At 43.2% G+C, this 22,109-nt stretch overlaps 1 protein-coding gene across 1 annotated transcript in view; it reads right to left on the reverse strand.

Moving 5' to 3' along the window:
- Window positions 1-561: 561 nt before the first annotated feature.
- Window positions 562-22,109, reverse strand: part of IGDCC4 (immunoglobulin superfamily DCC subclass member 4) — a 575,762-nt gene continuing 554,214 nt past the window's right edge. Inside the window, exons 19-20 of the mRNA XM_085644585.1 lie at window positions 21,009-21,167; window positions 562-13,746 (exon numbers count right to left, since the gene is read on the reverse strand). Of these exons, the coding sequence (XP_085500711.1) occupies window positions 13,135-13,746; window positions 21,009-21,167 (771 nt within the window). The 3' untranslated portion in view covers window positions 562-13,134. The remainder of the gene's footprint in view (window positions 13,747-21,008; window positions 21,168-22,109) is intronic.

Consider the following 22,109-nt stretch of genomic DNA (forward strand, 5'->3'; position numbering starts at 1 on the left):
ACGTGAGGACAAAAGACCCTGAAGAGTTACTACTGCCTGTTTACAGCTGTGGTCTGCGGTGCCAGAACAGCGGTGCTCCTTCGCGATACCTCTGTTTCACTTATTTATCCTCTAATCCCTTTAATTTTTATTTTAAAGGAACTCCCTTTGGAAAAACTCATTGTTAGTATTTTCAGCAATCCTAAATTTTTCGTTCACTGGAAAACAACTGCCATTTTCAGAAAATTCCTCATTTAACACATCATTTTACCAAATTAATTCACCTTTCAGCAGATCTTTCATACAGAACCAGTAGAACATTTGCGTGTCGCATCAATTCTGTTGCACAGAAAATTGTGAGCAACAGAGAGGTCCTTTTTAATCAGTGCTTCAGTTTTCTAGAGCCAAAACACTGTACTCTTTGCATGAAAATAAAGCTTGTGACATTAAAAAAATGGACACTGGAAAATGCAACTACTGGTTAAAGTACATGAGGTAGTTGTGTTCTTAAGAAATTAAAAAGTAAAATAAAAAAGTGAAGAAAAAGAGAGACAGTCAAAGAATTTGTTTACAAAGTCTGCATGCTACTTCACGTTATATGTTTAAATAATATACAGATAACCAAAGGGTGTTAAAAATCTACTGTATACAGTCTTACATCAAAAGAGAGCTTCTGTACCTGAAATATTAGGTATGAAGAGGCTAAAAACATAATGTACATAGTCATACATGAAAAAGAGAACACATACCTAATTTTTTAGGTATGATGACGTTAAGCAACAAAATGCACTGTCACTCAGTAAAGAGATAATGTCCACCTAAAATATTAGGCATGGTGACCCTAAAACATACTGTACAATTATACACAAAAAGGATAATGCACACCTAAATTATTAGGCACAGAGAACCCAAGACAAAATCCAGATCATCACAGGAACCCAGAAGTTGCAAGAGATTTCTTTGCTGGTCCATGAGGTCACAGACACTCCCAGAGTGTGTAATAGCGGCACTTGTCCTCTCCATCAGCTGGTCAGAGGAGGTTTCTGCCCTACTGAACCTGACGAGCGACTCTCAGAACTTTGATCATGCGGGAGCTGAAAAGATTGACCACTTAACCAGTGGAATGGACTGTGTGTGTCTTGAAGGCAGGGTAAACATAATGAAGTATTGTTTCATGCATTCACTTTTCGACGGTCGCTCTCATTTGCGTTTATTACTTACAGATATGACACGCAAGAGTTAAAGAGGATGTGGCCTGTGTGTCTGAAAACCTCGCTGTGACTACTAAAGAAAATACTGTTATAAGGCATGGCTGGAACAGAGGATAATCAAACTTCAATGATATGTTAATCCAGTGTGCCATAGTAGTGCTAACATCACACACATGGGCACACCACTCATTCTCCTAGAAGTCTCACAATCTCGTACTCCTAAAATGTTACAATATTTTCACTTTAACCCAAATTACAGCAATGCCTTTCAAACTGGTTTCAATTAGAGATTGAGAAATATCTGACAAATATCCCCAACTCTGAAATTTTGTATTCACTCCTGGTATACATAGAGCTAGGCACAGAACAACCTCCATTTACACATTACACAATTCGTGGGCATCCATCACCTGCAAAAAATATACCATTTGCTAAATTACGCGTATCTACAAAGCAAAAATACCCAAGGAATAGTCATTGTGAGAATACAATAATCAATCTGAATATAGTCAGTGCTAGCATTTAATATACTGGTAATAGAATACCTGCCACTAATGCATACCACCCGTAGAACACTTGATAACAGACTAGCATATTTCTATAATCTGAATTATGTATATCCACAACTATAATACACCATTTTGACACTAGGACCCTAATGTGTGCACTTCTACAGCACAATCTATCCAGAAGCATGTGCTATACCCATAACTTGAATACTGGTTACTGCTCACATGTACAACGTCAATTTCCAAAATATTAATTGTCATACAAAAACCTAATAGTTAAACTGCCATGAACCGACTTCTCAAATACAATAACCCATCAACGAGAACAGTGTACCAACATAGATGATAGTGTACATCTACTACAATAGCAAGCACCAAGTATAACAACAGCCTACACAAAATAGAACAATTGTGTGGACAATCAGGAAGCCACTCAGAATATACAATAGACCCATTGCTAGAATGAAATTAAGGGATAGTGGTGGATGTTTTACAGTGGGTAAAAAATGGGAACAAACAAAACATTACATATGACACACTAACTTGACTATGCTCTGATGCTTTTACAAAAAATGCCTCACATTAGACTACTATATTTAGATGTGACTCGCACCATTAACTGAAATATCGAGTCATGAGCCATCTCTTGGAATCTCATCTCAGTAAGGCGAGAGGCTTAGTATGTAGCCTATCATTGGTTGCTTAAATAATGACATCACGTCAAGTGCTTTTGGTCAGCAGAGGAGGTCTAGTGCCTCCATGAACAGATCTATTCCAGTCTCAAGTTCTGGAGCTAGATTATTAATTTAAGCATGGGCACAAAAAAGGAAGGAGGTACAAAAGGAAAAATGGAGCGTGTTTAAGAGCCCACTGCCACACTTTTGAAAGCAATTGCCAGTAACAGCAGGCTTAATACTCAATTATATACAAAGATACCCTAATGTCACAGTACTGGTGACATTACAACAAGGTTCCTTATGGCACTGTACCAGGAGTAATTCCCTTTAGTTGATGGGTATCAATATGAAAGCTGTAGTTCAGAGGTCAGGTAGAACCTAGCTTATGTTCGCAGAGCGCATGCTACAAGTGGAATTGCAACTATGAACCCTTGTCCCTTAGAATTTAGCACACCACGGTCAGGAATTGTGCCAGTTTTATCTCCCAAACTCACAGTTGTCACTGATCTATTAAGGGTTTTTCTATACTGCTGATGATACAACGCAAAACAACTCTCAGCACGCAGCCGTAGCAATTGCTTCACTGGGAGGGGAGAGTAAAGTCCTGTACAACAAATATCAAGTTGCGCCTAGTTAAATGGTGATTACAAACTGACACGGGGTAAACTCCCCGGGATATCCAGTATACCTTCATAAGGAATTCTTAAGTGGCTGAAAATAGCAATGGGAAGGTGGCGTTCCACCCTTGGTGGAGGGAATTCATTTTGACCAGGTCATACGTACCCCATCTGCGAAGGATTCCTAAACCAACACATGCCGTTCTGAACCAAGTTAGCATCTTTCTCGAAGTTTCTGCAGTTGAGCTACTGGCTTCTACCCTAGCACCACGATGCATTACAAGAAACCGTGCACTTTACAAGTCGTGTTTCATTCCTCACATCATCTGCCACGTCACATATGCTGCTGCACCAAGCAAACTCCTGAGTCAGATGTGCAATTACTCCAGGTGGAATGCCTGAGGTAATGGATGCCGTACAGCCAGGAGGGTTTTCTGTGAGGTCAGGTATGTGTGGCATAATGCACACCTGATAAAACAAAAAGATATGCTTTAGCACCACTTCACTTCACATTTCTACAAAGCACACCAGGTTTCACAGCATTGTTGCTAAAGGGAGCACTGTATCAATAGGACAGGTATTCCACAGGTCTCTTAACAACCCTTTACCTTGTTTCTTTTGACTGGGATATGGATCCAGCCCAGAATCAACTTTAAATCCCACCACAGAAGAGTTAGCTTCCCGTGCTTGTGAGGCAGACGCAATGAGGGACAACTGCAAAAGATTTCAGTCAATTTATTAGTGGTCCTTGTAAGCGTCTTGAGATAAGAGACCGCAGCAAAGCACCTCTGAACGGCACATGTTCCTCTCTAGGACATGTGAACCAGGGCACACCCAGTGCCCCACCTGCAATCAGGGGGACCTCTGATCCTCCCTTTTGCCCTTCCCCCAAAATTATTCTAACCCGTTCTCACATATAATGTAATACATATAATCCCCATATATGGGAAATATTTCATGGCTTTCTGTGAAATCTGGGTTTCATAATCATAATGAAAGCTCCCAAACCACTTTGCAAAGCTTTACACTGTTGGGGCTCCTAGGATTATGTAGCAACGCTGCTATTACTGGTCCCATCGGAATTAAGAGGCCACTCATTCTCACGGTCTACGCTTGAAGCAAAAGAAAGATGTCTATAAAGTGACTAAATGTCTATAAAGAGGATTACGTTTTTCCATAACCCACAGTTTAAATTACTAGAACGTATTCATTCACTATCTTCGAGTCTGTAGGTTCCTGCCACCTCATAGAATATCACTACTGATATCATCGAAAGACCTAGACGATCAGTGGCTAGCCTGTAGGGCTCTGTGCAGCGAGGCTCAACAACACGCAAAGTTCAGTACTCAAAATCGTCAGGAACCCATAGAGAGGGAATCAGTGGGGCAAGTGGCTCAGCTCCAGTTGTCTCAAAAACGTGAAGTGGTTGGGTCAACTGGGGGTACCAAAAAATCCTTGTACAACCCCTTTCTTTAGCACTTTCTGAATACCTTCAAGGCAGAATAGAAAAAGCAAACAGGCGTTCCCTGGGGAGTTTGATCCTCTGCACATCCAGTACACAAAGTGGGGACAGCACATTCTCTGTAGAGGCGAACGGAGCAGGAAACTCCAGTGGAAACTAGTGCAGACTATATTTTGAGTACCATACTCAACTGAACACTGGGGACTGGGGTCAAGACGGAAACACACATTTTTCTGCACCTGTGCAAAAATTGGGCTATTCCGATCCAAGCTTCATCAAAATATTACCAGAGCTTTGGGAAAGTATATGGAGAATGACCACTTTCCTTTTTAGGTCGAGCCTAGCGTTGCAGCGCATGCACTGCTCGCTTTGCAAGGCATGCTGTTTTAGGGTATTTTTTAGAAAAGGTGTGGAAGCCCAGCCCATATTTTTCATTGGGTGGCGTCATTGTCCATGGTAAATGCTGGCTTCCTGATTGATAATGAGGCTTCTGAGTCCCTCCTTGTTACCGCCCGTCTCCTTCTGGGACTGCCCATCAGGACTGGATCTTTTACTTGTGGTGTTATACTGTCTCTAACTGTCTCTTTCAATTCGTCGGTAAGCACTATATTTTTTTGTTATTTGCAGCGCGGTCCGCTTTCACTTTGGGGACCGCGCTTGTTTATTTAATTAATTTGCAGCACGATTTGCTTTCACTTTTGCGGCCGTTCTTGTTATATGTGTTTTAATAAAGTATACTTTGAACTAAGTTTTACGTTGCATCTACCGTAACAAATACACAGGAAGCATGAAATTTAGTATTTCTGAAAATATTTTTAGTTTTTATCAAGTACTTTTACAGAGCTGTGCCGCATCCATAGAAAGAGGTATACGTGCCAAATTGAATGGTGCAAGTAGTGTTCACTTTGAACTGAATTGCTTCTCTTGCCTAATGGGAACACCAGCTGCTTTTAGCACTTAGATATAGAAGGCTATTAGGACAAAATTATTATTGTTATTTATGTATTAGATGCGCGGGTATTAGTTCATTGAAGTGCTTCTCGCCTTTCTTCAATAAATACGGCATCAAATGACATTTATTTTTATTTAAAACGAAAAAAGCAGTATAGCAGCACAGCAGTGCAATTCTCTATTTATTGAAATTCCAGGGGAGCAGCCATTCACACCGAGAAATAATATTTATACAAGCAGAGCACCTTGACAATTAGTCCATGTTTGTTTTGAAAATCATTCATTCACTCATCTCTGTTCAGAAAAACAGCAGTGGCCATAATCCAGGCTGACTGAATGGGCTAAAAGTGTTACCTTACACTTGCCACATTTCGACTACCAGTAAGCTCGTGCTCTGTAAATATGCGGACTGCAATGTTTGCTTGGTTGTCCTTGGACGAGTTTAACGCAGGAATGTAAAACAAGCATTTGCAATGCAATGCAAGTTTAAGCTATTTGCATTGTAAATGACAATGCCTTTTATTTAGGTTTTAAAGACCAAAATATAAATAAAAGGCATTGTCATTTACAATGCCAATTGCTCAAACTCGCGCAAATACGAGACCTATTGCATTGCAAATGCTTGTTTTGTTTTGCAAAAAAACGATTTAACAAAGAGAGCTAAAGCTGCTTCCATTAAATGCATAACGGCAAGAAAATCAGAGGAAGCCACTTCAACAACTTGGTGGGTAAGGAATATAAGACAGCTAAAAGAAAGCCAGAGGATTACACACAAGTGCCAACTTATTTAGAGAACGATTTGCACTATTATGCTGGTACTGTGTGGAAGGCAGCTTGCATCGCTCACTTCAAACAACAAATAATAAAAATAGTCACTTCCAATGGCCAAGGCATCAGATGCTTTCCCTGCAAATTGGCCTGCACATTCTCACCACAAGATGTATTCCAAGCTGTAGTCCCCTCTGTTAAAAGGTTTTGTGTTATAACTGGTCTTGTTAAGTAGGCAGAAAGAGCGCCCTTTTTTAAGCAAGTGAAAGAGAAGGGCAGTACAGAAGTGACAGACACAAGATACCGAAGGACATTGTTCAGATCCACACACCAACACTGGCGCGGACTAACGTTTTTAAGTGTTCCAGCTAAAACTATTCGTACAGTGGTAAGATCGTCTTTGTTTCTCTCTAAATGTGGGGTCAATATGTGCCTAAATGTCAATGTGTTACTGCGTGTGCACTTCTATGACTTTTAAATAATAAAAATCTAAATTTAAAAAAGTAAAAAAAAATGACCTTGCATATTCAAAGTAATACAAACATTAATTACACACCCCAGTGTACATCAGCTGTTATCCCTACAATAATTCAAATCATTGTAGCACAACTAACCTTCAGGTCTGGAAAAGACTCTCCCTCAAAGCTAGGGAAGACTCAGATGTCCTAAAACACTGCCTGATAACCCTATTATTTGAGAGGCACCCTAGATTCAGCAGAGCTGACACTACTGTTTCATTGTAGGGTACCCATGCAATTATAAAAGTCTGAAATATCTGGAAATAAATGGTGCACATGGAAGCCAACCAAATCCTAGATACTCGCCAATTATATTTTAACCCACAACATGGTACCAAGTCAGCCCTAATCTCTCTTCGGGTGACATAAAAAGCTAACTCACTTAAGCTCGGTCAGCATGCGGATCCTCCCTAATCCATCAGTCACATGCAGCATGGTATATCACAAAAAAGATTCTCCACAGTCAGAGGCACGAATCCTTGTTATGTGACCGCACCTGGACATTAAAGACTCATAGGGTATTTAGACACCTGCAGGTGGACACCAGCCTAAAGTGCGTCGGAGGTCCTTGCCTCCTCGAGACCTACAGAGCACCACCTGTTGTATTCAGACATCCCCAGCGCGTCGCGATTCCTATTTCTGAATAGGAAAAAAAATCAATGTTCCTTACGCATAGGGAGTTTTCACACTGCACGTGGGTGTCACTGCGCAGGTCTACACACATTGCATGTCAGTTTCAAGCAGGTGAAATCTGCACTAGAAGGCCTGCCCCTGGATGAGGTGGGTCTTCTGATGTACTGGCTCGGTGGCCCTGTGGGAGATGGACAACAGGGTCATAGGTCTCTGATGGAAGAGCTGCAAGCAGAGATTCGGCAACTCTAAACCTAGTGGTTACCCGACCTCTGAAAGAGGTATAACTGCAGGGAGAGCAAGGGGAAGCCTCCTCCGATTTACAGCGGGTCACCCCCTGTGTATAAGAAGACTTGTTCCACCCACTTTAAAACATTTACGTTGAAACCCATACACATCTCCTCTGCCTATGACCACCTTTACTTCACCTTCCACTCCTATGCAGAAGGCATGCAAAGAAACCATTATCTTTCGGGGTAAAACTATCACTAGTGATATCAAATGACCTGGAAGACATGAAGTCTGGTTGCGATACCACAGCCAAAGCCTAGCAGATGAAAGCAATCCTGCCCAAGCCCAATATATTTTCCTTAAATAAAGGAGATTGATATGGTGACATTCATCTCTAAAACTGTCCCATTCAAACTAAGGTCACATAAAATGGCATCATGTGGGTGATGACCTCAAACTAAACACACAAACAGGAGCTGCAGTAAAGTCAGTCTTCTTACTACTCAGACTCTTAAAAGGACCCTGCTACATATATCCCCAGAAAAGTACAATGTGGAAGTAAAAGCAACTTGCGTCTTCACTTGGGCCATGCTCTGTATGCAGAATAACCCACATATCAAATCATAAGCTTTCAAAAATCCCTAAAACTGAGCAAAATGTCTTATTTTTAAAGATGCCTACCATTAGCAGCCGTGAATCCCCACTCAAGCGAGTGTAACATTCAAGATCCTATTCACCACATAAAAATGCCTAGAAGGATCCATGGTAAAATATTTTCGAGGCAAGGTGAAAATAAACAAACTTTCCACCTATCACTCAAAGTAAATACCACATTTGCTGTGCCAGGACCTGAGCAGCATCATTACCTACGACACTAACCTCCTAGCTGACCTCTCTCGCCTTTAAGATGTCCAGTAAGCACAATATAAATCAATAAACAAGTATAATGCTGGAACCAGAGCGACGTTCTCCAATAGTACGCCAGGTCATGATCCACTTATTTTTTATTTGTGATTTCAAACATTGAAGAGTAGCCAAAAGTGAATCAGCCCTGATCTGCCAATTCTCTACACAAGGTTAAAGGTGTTATTCTTTGTCCCAGGCAGGTTGCAGTCACTCAAGCACATAAAAAGTGACGAGAGGTGGCTCGCAATAAGTCTAACCATTGGCAATAGCTCGGGGTAGCATTCCCACATGCTGCCCACCAGGCAGTCTCAGAAAGCACCTAGCAGTCATATGCAAATAAGGTTTGGTTCTGCTTCAATGGGTACAGTCCAGCTGAACTAACAAGCCAGGTCTTCTTGGAACAGGAACACAAGCAACCCAAGACCGTTTTCCCTGATTGGTGCTTTCCAGTCAAGTCTAGCTTGGTTCCAGTGGCACAATGAGCAAGAGACCTACGTCTGGGCATACCCTTGGCCACAAAGGACATTACATTGAAAACACAAAAGGTGATGGGAGGATGCTTGCAGTATGTCTAAATACTAGCAATTGCTTGGCATAGCATTCCAGCCATGCAACCTCAGTTTGCACCCAGCCATATGCAAATAATTCTTGGTTACTCCATTGGGAACTGTCCAGCCTGAACTGCCAAGCCAGGTCCTCTCTGAGCCGGAACACAAGAAGCTCAAGACTGGTTTCACCCTGGTTGTGGTAGGGTGTAGCTGGGTTCAGTGGCACGGTGAGCCACTGCCATTACCTTGGTGAAAACTGAGGAGTTAAAATTGGCCCAATGGACAGTGCCTTCTCAAAACCACAAATGTGTGGGCCTTCCTTTGAGATTATGGAATAATAATCTGACCAATCTCCATTGAGGAGATTGCTTCTGGAAGAGAAGTGTTTTGATTTCTGACCAGACGTCTGATTTCACATGATGATCCTACGGTGGAAAGAAGGACAACTAATCAGATAAAACAGACTGAAAATCCTTGCCCACCACTGACAGAACCTTAGGGCCCTTGGTAATTTTCTTCCAACCACCGCAAATCCTAAAACACGCTCTCATATGGAAAGCAGAACTCAATGCTCAATTTAGAGAAAAATGTGCAGGGGCCAGAGTTTTTATCATGAGCTTGTCACAAGTGCTGCCATTTGCTGAGACTGCCACATATGAAGGCTGCCTAGTCTTGTTTCCACCCAGTTACTCTTTCTTCTGCCATTCTACACGTTATGTTTCTTTATCTAACTACGGCAGATTATTGTCTTCCCTGCTTTCTATCTTTGTCATGAGTTTCCCATATTTTTCTTCCTCCTTCTTTCAACCTTCCTGCTTTTATCTTTCTTCCTACAGGTCAAAGCTTGATGATCAAAAAATAAGTTCTGATCCCCCAAAATAGGCACCGATGTCCACCACTTGCAACCACTCGCACAAATACACTGCCAACACTCTTTGACCTCTCGGATAGCGGTGTATATTGTTTCTTGTTTTAGGCCTCCCTGAATGTGACGTCAAGGAAGCCAGTGAAAGACCTCTTTAATTCTTACCTGAAACTACTAAATGATGTGTGCTCTTAGCAAAGTAGTCCTGAAAACCACAAGAGATTCTTGAATGGCCTGTCCAGTGAGCACCTCATGAGGTTTCAGACAATATAAGTTGCAGCTCTTCCATAACAATGGAGGACAATTTGGCCACAGTCAATGTGGTCTTGAACTGAGCAAGGATCTCCTTGCTTGACAGCCAAAGAGGCACTTCCAAGTAAATTAAATGATGAGCTCCTTATGTGAGGTGGGAGGAGTCTAGCAGCACATGGCACATCAGTGATGGCCTTAAGGCTATGCCCCTCACAGTCTTTCAGTGCCATTAAAGAGGCACACAGCATATCCATCTCTCTGATCGTTGGATCTGATAAGCATCACATGCACTTCTTGTGTGATAAAGATGGATGATGTTCCTTGAAATTTTCAGTGGGCTCTTACAAGCTAGTGGCAAACAGCAATGCATATGATTTGCCTTGTCTGTGGAGCAGAAATATGTACTGATAAGAGCACTGTCCAATTAATACTCAATTCTATCAGAAGGCACCTCAGCACTTAACGCTTCCTTACTCTCAGGCAGCAAAAATGTTGAGAATGTGAAAAACAGCAGAAGCAATAGAAAGATCACATTAGAGGGAAAACTGTACGCGTGCACTATAATTTTCACTGCAACAGAGCCAAGATGTCAACAGGGTCAGATTATTTTTGCAACTTTATTAGACCCCTGAAGTGGGACTCTGGTCTTTTTACTCTTCCCTCTGTAGTAGGGTGGTGACCAGCACACTTTCTGCATTCCTGATCCCAATCCATGGTGTCTTCCCTTAAGTCATGAAAGAAACCATTTGTCAGGCTAGTTCTATTCCACATGCTTCACTGACCCAATCAGAATCTCGGCTTGTGTCTGTGGGGGAAGAGAACTTGGATTCCCAACTCTGGTCTTGGAAGGACCCATCATCAAAGAAGTAAGAAGCTATTGGCGGCCCATTCGACTATGTGCTGGAAGAAAAGCCAGAGCAAAGGACTGACTTGTTGCTTCGAAATATTGGTATAGCACACTTATACCTGCAAAGGAAATTTGGGAGCTGCACGTGAGAACAATATAAACCTGTAGAGCAAGTGAAGGGATCACAAGAGGGGTGGTGACTCCATCTCAGCTCCAATTCACTAAAAAAGAACTCCATCAGAAGTCTCTTGAAGAAAGTCTTCAATAAACAAAGCAGTGCCACGTCTCGAAGATGATGTGTGGCTGCACATGCTGGAAAAAACTCCCATGTGGATGGGCACGTCTACAAGAGCTAGTAATCACATGAAAGTATGGAACATGGTGGGTCCAATTGTTGCACAGAGGCTTCACCCAATGGGTTCCAGAAGCCCAGGAGAGTGACTGAAGCAAGGCAACCATCATGGAGGAGAATGGGAAGTACAAGGAAAATGGCAAAATGCGTCTACATTCCACTAGCTGGACTGTAAAGAGCAGCCATTACTGAGGTGCAGCAGACCCATCATATCTGTCACCACGGCAATTAGGGGTGGGCGGAATTCACAGAATTCTGTAGTGCGAAACTACGCGGAGTTACATAAAAACTTTGCAATAGTCCATGGAGTTCCACCAAGAGAACGAAAAAATGCACGCCGCACTGCCATTTAGGGCCAGTAGCACGAGCAGCACTGAGAAATCAGCGTGAATGGCACCATGCTGTGAGCAAGAGTGCCCGGCCATCTGATTTGATTTTGCTGCTGTGCGAGTAGAAATCTACTTGAGTGGCAGCAAATCTACTAAAAAAGCAGCCCTCTAACGGTGACTGCTCGCGACCACCCATGCTAGAAAATCGTGGTAGGACCTCGCTCTAATTTCTGGAGTCTTGCGGGGAAAAAATTCCACCAGGTGGCCATTGGCAGAATTTGGCCAGATCTGCTCATTACAAGATTAACAAGGAGTCGCAAGATTCCGACAATTTTGCTGCTGGAATGAAACATTCCGCCAACCCCTGCTTATACTGCACCTGCTGCATCAATGATAGCAACAGCCCTGTATCTATTAAAATTACCAAAGTCTGTATAGTGTGAGGAGATGTGTACTTACTTTGCATCTCCTCACTTGGAAGTGATATACCTTTGGTCACGAAACAGCAGCGGTTTTTTATAGACCCCAGATGACTGCGACTCATGCAAATGGCAAGAAGGCAGAGTGTGCAGGCCAGTGAAGCAATGCAGGCAGTATTTGCAGGAATGACCTCAGAGAAACCGGGTTCAAAAGATCTTTATTCCTTAAAACATCTAACCTCTAGCGGTCTGAAAAAAGATATAGATATTTCCTTTGCATTTGGAAATAAATCTGAGCTCTGTGAAACAAACTCTGAAGAACTCCTGGTGGTCGAATCTCAGCAAAACTCAATATGGAGTATGGCAGTGAATGACTAGATGACTTCCTACTGCAGTCCGTTTAAAGGTTCGTTTCTTTCTGCTGTACAAGGACAGACGGATGCCAAAAGGAAACAAGAAAAACACTCAGTAAGAAGGTGTGCTGGGCTACTGCTGTTTTTTTCTGACAGCCATTTTCTAGAATTCTTTACCTGAAAAGGCCAACAAGTGAGCAAAAGGCACGTTATGTGGTATGCTGGAAGTCAATATAGCCACAATAGAAAGAAGTATTACATTCAGTGAATTCTTCTGATTCTTGTCGTCTCGCACTGCAGCCTTTCAAGTTATGATTAGAAATGATAAGACTTCCTAGTAGCTGCGTTGGTCCTATTTCTTTAACCATGAATTTAAAAGTGATCTTAATGATTTATATAGCACGCTGAGAAACGTAATTACCTTATATTACCAACAGCTACCTATTAAATAACCAAATGGTACTTATTTTATTGGCCCCAAAAGGAATACAATCAGAGTCAGAACACTTGGATTTGAAACTCTGGCCAGCAGAGAAACACAATTCTCTGAAGTTGGCTTTTACCCACAGAGCTATCATGCAAGCCCTAATTTCCTGATTATATCTGACCCCTGTATTGTGGTTTTTAATGGCTATCACGGTAGGACATGTTGTATTGGTTATATCTAGAAGCTACCCGCATGATCAAAGTTTGGGTTGGCTCGGTGAGATTTAGGAACATGTCTGCTCAGATGCTGAGGTTGAATTGCTTGAAGAGGAGATATTGCACAGTGAGGTATCTTGCAGACCTGGGCAAAGAAGAGGCTGTTTGTCTGCCTCAGAGCTCCCTCTATCTTCCATGTAGTTCATTTCTACCTGCAACACTACTCGACCTCCCTTGAGGCAACTCATATCCAGCCGTGAGATCTCAGTGCCTTCCGTGAGGAAGTCCGTCTCTCTGTTGCTCAGAGGGCTGATGTTCTCACCATCCCTGTGGAAGCCATTGGCAAGCTTAGGTGCTATAGCGACTTCCAATATTTCGGTATCTTTGTCTACATGGAAGAGTTCTTCTTGCATTTGGTGAGCTTCTTCTGGTCTTTCAAAGTGGTGCTCAGTATCCTCTCTGCCTGGCGGAGAGGGGGTGGCAGGTTGAGGCAGAATCTCTTCCAAGGGACTGAATGCCCGCTCTTCGTCCACCTCAGTGATGATATCTTCACTCTCCGACCTGCTCTGCTCACATTCACAGCTCCTCTCAGAGGCAGAGAAGTCCGAATGGACAATGACTTCAGCTTCCACACGATTGCAAATGGCCGGATGATGGTGGCCAGCTTTCTGGACTTCATTCTGCATGGAATAAAAAGATAAACAAACACGTCAGGTGTCTTGTATTTAGTGCCATACAAAAAATGCACTTGCCATTGCCATAGCACAAATGGTATGCCAGGTAAGCGGGCATCCATCCCCTCCCTCAAGGTGCTGCTACGAAGAAGTCTGCTTTCCAGCAATGATAAAACAGGCACTTCGAGCGATGGCAGTCCCTTACTGTACAACTGGCAGAGTAGCCCCTGTTGCCAGTCCACTTGTCTGTTAGAAACATTTGCTTCTTCAACGTATCGCAGACAGGGCCACTTAAGTGACTGGTTGAAAGTCCTTCTCTCAAAAGCTGGCAGAAGCATGCAAAGTCGGACGGTGTTCAACAGCCTGCACAATCCTCTGTTTTGATTCTTTGGATCTGCCCAGAAAAGACCAAGAGGAAGCAGTGCACACATGCCAGAGCCGGGGGTGGGTACAAAGCAGAAGCAGGCAGCCATTCTCCCTTTCAACATATAATTACTATGAAACTAAAAACTACAGTTCATCCACGGAAACAACATCCAATAAGGTATTTGTACAATGCTTGAATCAAAACTTTAGTCATGAATGTGGATCATTAGGACTCAAGCAACCAGTGGCGGCTCCTCCGCTAAGGCGGATGAGCGTTGCCCCACTGAGCAGGTCGAAAAAGGAAAAAATAAAATGACAGCCCCCTTGCGCAGGTGGGTATGGGCGGGGCTGCTCTGCTCACAGAGCAGGGCAGGGGAGAAGTGGTTTGCCACTCCAAGTGTGCAGGACACTTTGACCAGCAGTCTCAGACCGGTCAAACTGTCATGCGCACTTTACATGTTCGCAATGTAGGCTGCATTACAGCCTGCATGGAGAACATGCCCAGCCTCCCATTCTCTGACTGAGCACCGATCCATGGCGCTCAGACCAATCACAATGTTGCATTGCAGTGTTATGTTTGGCTATCAGGAGGCTGGGAGCAAGGTGCTTCCTGCCCTGAAAGCGGGCTGAAGTGGACCCAGAGGAGGTGGCGGCGACAGCGGGGTGGCTGCGGCAGACAGGTGAGTATTTCAATTTTTAATTAGCTCCCTCCTTCCCCCCGTGACCTGCCCCCACCGCCTTCAAATACCAGCTGCTACTGCAAGCAGTTAGTAAAACAAAGCAATTGATAAACTGTATTAGCAGTAAATGATAGCGTGGTGCTCAATAATCATGTTGTGCAGAGTATAATAATTATAGAAAGCATATAGCACTGAACAACCACGAGTGATGTGATAATGGTTTCCTGTGCAAAAAAAGAAAATCAACCTTTAATTTTTTAACATTAACAATCATTCAATGGTCTAGTGCTCTATGGTTACTCGTAAACTTAATGTTTTGACCTTTGATGGGACACAGAGATTGATCGTCATCAGGACAAACTAAAAATGTTTGAGCATGTCTACGGAGGGGTACCAAATTCTTAATGCTAAAGTTATAGGACAGCCATAATGGTCTTAAATAAAGTAATAAACCCTGTGAAGAAATCAGGGGGAATATTGCTGTGGCAGAAATTATGGAGAAAACCATTCATAGTATGGCTGGAAATGTATCAGCATTGCTCATCGACCGATGTAATAGTACTTTGTGTCAGGCTAAAGAAAATAACATTCATTACAGTTGTACAAAAATACACACACCTCATCCAGCTTTGACATGCAGTCATAAAGCTGATTTTGATTCGATAACTGTAAAAAAATGATTTCTAACACATATTGAAAAGGTTCCTAAAGCGATTTCAAATGTTTGAATGTAATCATGTGTTAATTAAATATCTTAACATTGTTAACAAGCCAAACACATGAAGTCTAATTAAAAAGAATATTAGATCCAATGTTTAATAACAATACAACTATGAATTATTTGCTTTCCTTACGGCAGTATTTTTTTTCCATTTGTTTGCTTAATGATAGCACTACAAAAAGCAGTAGAAAATGCACATTCTCTAAAAACACTAGGAGTGGGAGTAACTCGCTTAATTTACTGTAGTGGAATTACGCGAAATTACAGCAAAATTATGCGAGATTACACGGAATTACACAAGTAGCATAATTCTGCAGTTAGTGATATTTTCTTAGTGCCAAATGCACCACTCATCCAAAAATGGATCGGAGGATAAATCTGTGCTAAGGAAATAGCACTAAATGCAACAGAAACGGAAAAGCAGCTCATGTTCTGTTCCTGTGCTCTTGCAGAGGCATTTTTACCCAAATTACGCAGGCAGACGTAATTACATTATTTTTGGTAATTTCAGGTCACAAGAGTAAAGCAAAATTACAGAAATTGGAAATACTATGAAGCTGTGCAGGTCAGTGTGGTCAACGATTGGGCGTATGCCAATTGGGGGTCCCAGCATTTCATTTGGACCGACAAGCTATGGGGAACAGAAGTTACCTACACTGGTTGTACGGTGGCAGACTGAACCCGGCTATGTGTCCAGCTACAGAAACGGTGGTTCGAACTTAGAGAAAATTAACCAAGGAGATGGGATGGAAAGTAGGCTGACCCAAAGAACACCATTATGGGATAGGAGGGGTCCAGGCTTCCATGTCTGACAACACTGACAGGTTTTCAAAGTTGGGAAAAAAAATGGCATTTCGGCCCCAGCAGAAGTTTGGGGTGCTGATAGGGTTGTGCCACTTGCTCATTTACAAACAGAATACCAGATGCTCAATACGCAATATGCTGAAATGAGGGCTGTTGTCATTCAAATGCCCCCCCCCCCCCGACGAGGAGACACAGGAAGACTAACTGTTGGAAATGAGACTGCTGGATGAGCCAGTGAGGGAAAAGTTGAGTTCTCTAACATATGGGACTTTGATGAGAAATACACAATTCCCCCAGACCAGTCTGCGGGATAGATGGTCGCGGGATTACGGGGACCTGGATGAGGATGACTGGCGAGAGGCACTAATGTTTCCAGCAGTGGTGGCCATCACGGCGACTCTCCGCCTGATCCAATTGAACATTTCCCAGAGTCTAGTACACACAGACACTGATCCATAGGCTGGGTAGAGCTGCGGATGTTGGTTGTCTTGTGGGGTGTGGTCAGGAGGGCATGCTTTATCATATGCTCTAGAGCTGTCCTAGACTTGAGAGCTTTTGGGAGGCAGTGAGTGGAACTTTGGAAGATGCAATGGAGACACCCCTGGAGCTCCAGCCTGGGCTTGCGCTGCTGGGAATATGGAGACAGACAGATCATACCTGGTTATCACAAGGTCTTAGTACATTTAGGATGCATGGTGGTGAAAAGAGATATAGCTCAGGGTTCGAGGACACTTCCTCAACACTAAGGGCCTAATTACAACTTAGGCGGTCCTCCTGCGGGCCGCCACAACAGCACCCCACGGGAAGACCACCAAAGTCGTACTCACGCCGCCTGCTGAATTACGATTGTAATCCTTGGTGGGCAGGCGGTGCCTGTCTAAAGGTCCACAGGTGTTCCTCAAACTGGCACCACCGCCGCAGCACGTTTCTGCATGGTGCAGCATGAACCATGTGGTGCATACTGCACATGCAGGAAGCAGTGTGCTTATCTGTAGGGGGGCACAACATGTGCCCCCCTGCATCCACCCCCAGGCCCTGGAGGGCCAGGAGGCAGCACAGGCTCCTCCGCTACGGCAGAGGAGCATTGCCCCACTGCTCTATGAGCAATGCAAAGGAAAAATAAAATGATAAGACCAGAACGTTATTATCATTTTATATTTAGTCTGGAGCCAGGTTAGGGCAGGACGGGGCTGGGCTCAAGTTGGAGGGAAGAGTGTTTGGTGCATCATAAGTGCGCATGACGGGTTGACCGGCCGTCTTGGGCCGGCCAAACCATTATGCGCGTTTGGCATGTTCTTCAACCGGCTGGACTGCATAGTCTCGGTGGAGAACATGCACAGGCCCCCACTCCCTGTCTGAGGGCCAAACTAGGCCGATCAGACCAATTACAACGCTGCTATCATGCTGGTCACAGCATCGTTGTAATTGGCTAGGCGAGTCTGAGAACCTAGGTGCTGCCGAGAGCCAGGAAAAGAGGGAGGACGGAGGTGAGGCGGCGGCTGGCAACCAGCATCTAAGTCTTCTTTTTTTTCTCTTGTTTTCTAACCCCCTCACCTCCCTGCCGCCATTCCATTTCTCTCGCCGATGGCAGGGGGCCTGTTAGGGCCCCCTTTGTTCCCTCACTGCCAGCCTTTCCATGGCAGGCTCACCATCATGGAAAGGCTGGTGGTGAGGCAAATCGTAATATGCTCAGCGGTGACACAGTGGCACCGGCAGCATATTATTCAGCCTGACCACTGCCCCATCGCCGTGAGATCCAGGATCCCTGGTGGCCGCAGTGGTCCATTGGCGGTCCAACCACCAAACCTAGAATATGGCGGGCATACCGTCAGTCTGGCAGTTTACAGACTGCCACCATGGCTTTGGCGGTCCAATGGACTGTTGAACTGGTAATCACCCGCTAAGAATGGGTAAATGGAATTGACCACTGTAGGCTGATGGAAAGGGAAATCTATCATGGTAGGGGGTGTGACAGGAAATATATAAGAACATTTGGGGTGGCTGGACCTCTGGACTTGATTAAATGGAGGTCTAACCGGGTGGGAGCCTATAGCTTATTTTTACCTGTGTGGAGTACATGGGATGGATATTAGTAGCTGTCTATGGCCGGGACTGCTGATGTGGCAAACGTAAGAGGGAGATACTATGCTGTGCCAAACTGGATTATATTTGTCTTTTGAATAAAGGATAACATGTAATGTGGTGGGGGGATTGTAATATGTTATGGGTGTTTTGTTAACCTTGCATATAAAACTAAGAAAACAAAAAGAATTACAGAAATTAGTCCAATTTCCCCTGAATTATTAAAATGTTGCTGAGGCCTAAAAATATACATTCACCTGCAGTGCTTTCACATGAGCTCCACAGTGCCTGATCAGCGGAGGGTAAGCTCATTTTCACTGCTAAAGGCAAAAATCTCAAGAACACTAGAATGTCCATTTTTCCCTTGATCACCAACTTGTATTCTGAAAAGATGTGGGCATTGCGTCTTGAAAATTTCTAGAAGCTTTGCTCTTCCTTCTTGCACTTATTTTATAAGTGATCTACAAATCTAGCAAGCTCCTGGTTGTATGGTATTTTTTTTATCATTTCACTCTATTTATTTATATTTATGATTTGCTCATTTTATCTGTAAAAAAATATGAAATCACTGGTAGTTATTTAGGGAAATCCTTCCCCTTTACAGTTGACTTACTTTGGTGCCAATCTGCACACATTTTGGCCTGGCATTCTTGAATGATAGCACAGAGTTATGGGGAAAAAGACCAACTTTCGGTATTTTTCCATTATAAAAATATATACAGACATGAAAACACATTGTTTTAATTCTGTATTTATATGTAAACATAAGTAAAAATGGAAAAGTGGGAGCCTTAATAATGATTAACAGTCTGGTGTCGGAGTGCCACATATGCACCTGATATTGCCACACTCCAAATGGTCTGTTGAAAGCCGCAGCCCATTTTAGGAATCCGATTTCTCCATAGGTCTACCAGGCCTCTTCTCAATGTGTCTAGAAATAACGAAGGCTCAGATAGAATTAATTACATTGATCTGTACAAAGCCAATTAAAATGAACCTGCGATAGAGTCCACCAGGTTCATCAAGATTGGCCAGTTTTCCCTAGCAACTTAAAGATTACTCTCAAAGAACACATGGTCTGATCATTCTTTACACTGAATGTATTATAGAATTATATATACAATTAGAAAATGAACATCCTCTTGTTACTGCCCCCAACAAAGGCAGTCCATGCTACCATCACTCTTTCCGTAGAGAAACTATGCTTAACCTATCCTCTCCCGGCCTGTGTAACCCATTCATATATTATTATTGTGGGGAAAAGACTCTTTAGTTCCCATAATGAGAGATCGGATGAAAAAACACAGAGTTAAGTGAGTCTGGGTAAAACAAGTCAAGAAGCATAAGAATTGGCTGGGCATCTTGCCCAAGGATCAGTGTTTCCATGTGTGACATACATGTTGCCCAAACCGCAGCCTTGAAATTCTCTGTGATTTTCATTTATCAAGTAGGTGCAATCATTAGTTTATAGTCTGGTCCATCAATCCTGTACTCAAGAGAACCAACATGTGGATGGAGCATTATCTCCTCTCTCAGTAGTTCTCTGAAAAATCTATCTTTGTTGATCATATAAGTTCAAGCAACAGTTGCACTGTCAGGCCAGAGCTTAAAATCCATGCAGACTGGTGTAGCCCTGGACATCGCATACTGCTCTCAAACACAAATCTGCACTCTGAAAGCCAAAATTAATGATGGAAGAGGAGAATGGAGGGAATACAATGCATTCTCCACAGTTGCCTTCTTCCCATCTGTGATGCTGCCACAGAAAGACAACGCCATACATTATCTAGCTATCTAAGACACTTCAATAGCAATAGAGTGTCACATGTGAACCTGAAAGTTCAAGCTCAAGCAGTTGGATAAACAAAATGATCACAGCTGCATGGAGGGCAAGCACTTTTTTGTGGAAGCACACAACTTTTGCCTAATCAAAACATATACTCCTGACTCCCAAAATGTGGGCGGAGCCAAAGCCCCTCTTTTGGTTCTTGGTTTTTCTCATAGAATTGTGGCCACAACTGCGCTGTCAAATCAGACCATAAAAGGGGCTTTAGTTACAGAAAATAGGATTCCAGGTGGCAAAAATTAGATATATGAAATAAATGATTCCGTGTCAAAAGAAATGCAGAGGAATATTTGAAGAGTATTAGGCCTTGCTTATGAAGTAGGTGCCCCGAAATAAAAAGTGTGCTCTGCTTCCTCACAGTCCCCTGCTACAATCAGATAATCAACTGATTATTTTACCATAGACTCAGACTAATTAACAAAGTAAAGAGAAAGAGGAGGAAGCAAAGGCATTCGTTCATCTCCCTTAGTGATGAATATAAACAAAGAGCACGAACTCAGAGCTACGCTCTAGATAACCCAGTCATCAGGGTCATTGGAAAGTAGGCTCCTTAGCAAGGAACCCATTTGGTTTTTTAGAAGTTGCTATAAAACCAAATAAGTTGCTTGCTAAGGAGACTACTTACCAATAACACTGATGACTGGGTTATCTAGAGCGTAGCTCAGAGACAGGCTATCCAGCGCTGAAAGAGAGTTGGGTTGTACACCAGAAACTGAAAGAACTAAAAGACTACACAGAAAAGGTAGAGGCGGGCATCCCACATGCTCACCTGGGCAATATCCGATGTCCCCACTGACATGGTCGGTTTCTTCCCAATGTCGGTGTGTGGAAGGAGCAGTCCGTTGGCGGTGCTGGCGGGGCTCTTGGCGTCCCCATATATGGTAATGTTGTTCACCCAGTTTGGGTTTATCGACCCGTTCCATGTGGGCTGCAAGAAACATTTTTTAAATGAAAACAGGAAATGTGCACTGGCGTGATATGAACAGCTCGATTTATAGACACTGGTACCAAGGCGCAACAACAGTAATAGCAAAAATATCGAGAATTACGCTCATAGTGAAAAATTAACAACAATGAAAAGCTCAGTGCAGTGCCCTTTAGTAGGAGTGAAAGCAGACTGCCAGGTTTCCTTGCTATCATGGATGCTATAGATTAAGATTTCTACTGCTACATGCTTTTGACATTGAAGCTCTGTAGACAGATAAAAAGATAGGAACAAATAAAGTTGGAAAAAAGCAACTTCTAATGGAAATAAAGTTTCTGGCAACGCTGGTATGACTGTATTAACCCTTGGTCTGTGCTGGGGCAGAACCCCTCACCCAGCCTAGCTCGCTTCCCCACTTAGACTTCTATGGCGATGGACCACTGCCGGGGAAGAGAGCCGTTCCTGTTTAAACAAGAATCCGTTGCATTGATTACATGGGTTTCATTGGAGTAAATATATCAAACCAGGCGACGGAGCTTTCAGTTTCCTGGACTCAGTGGGGAGTTGAGCCCAATAATGACAAAAGGTATTACTTCCCTTTTTGTTTTGGAAATTGAAGCTGGAGCTAATAGGGGCATAGAAAGTTCTTCCAGCAGACGTCGGTAAGATTAATACTTCTGGGATTAAATGTCTTTTAATTGAGCTTCATCTTGGCAGTTTACTTGATCCAGTATGGAAGTTAAGGAGCAAAGGGGTACTATCTGTTGAGTGCACAAGATAGGGGTTCATATTTGCGTTCCAGCTGCCACTGCAGATTCCTGGACGGCCCACAGGCCTTTATATTTGTCCTGTGCCCTGTAGTGTCCTGCTGGACACGTTCTAGTGTCTCAGCAGGCACCAGTTTTACCAGCTACTCCCTCGAGGGCTGGCCACACTCACACCCCA

This window comes from Triturus cristatus, chromosome 3_1 (assembly GCF_964204655.1).
Source record: "Triturus cristatus chromosome 3_1, aTriCri1.1, whole genome shotgun sequence".
Lineage (NCBI taxonomy): Eukaryota > Metazoa > Chordata > Amphibia > Caudata > Salamandridae > Triturus > Triturus cristatus.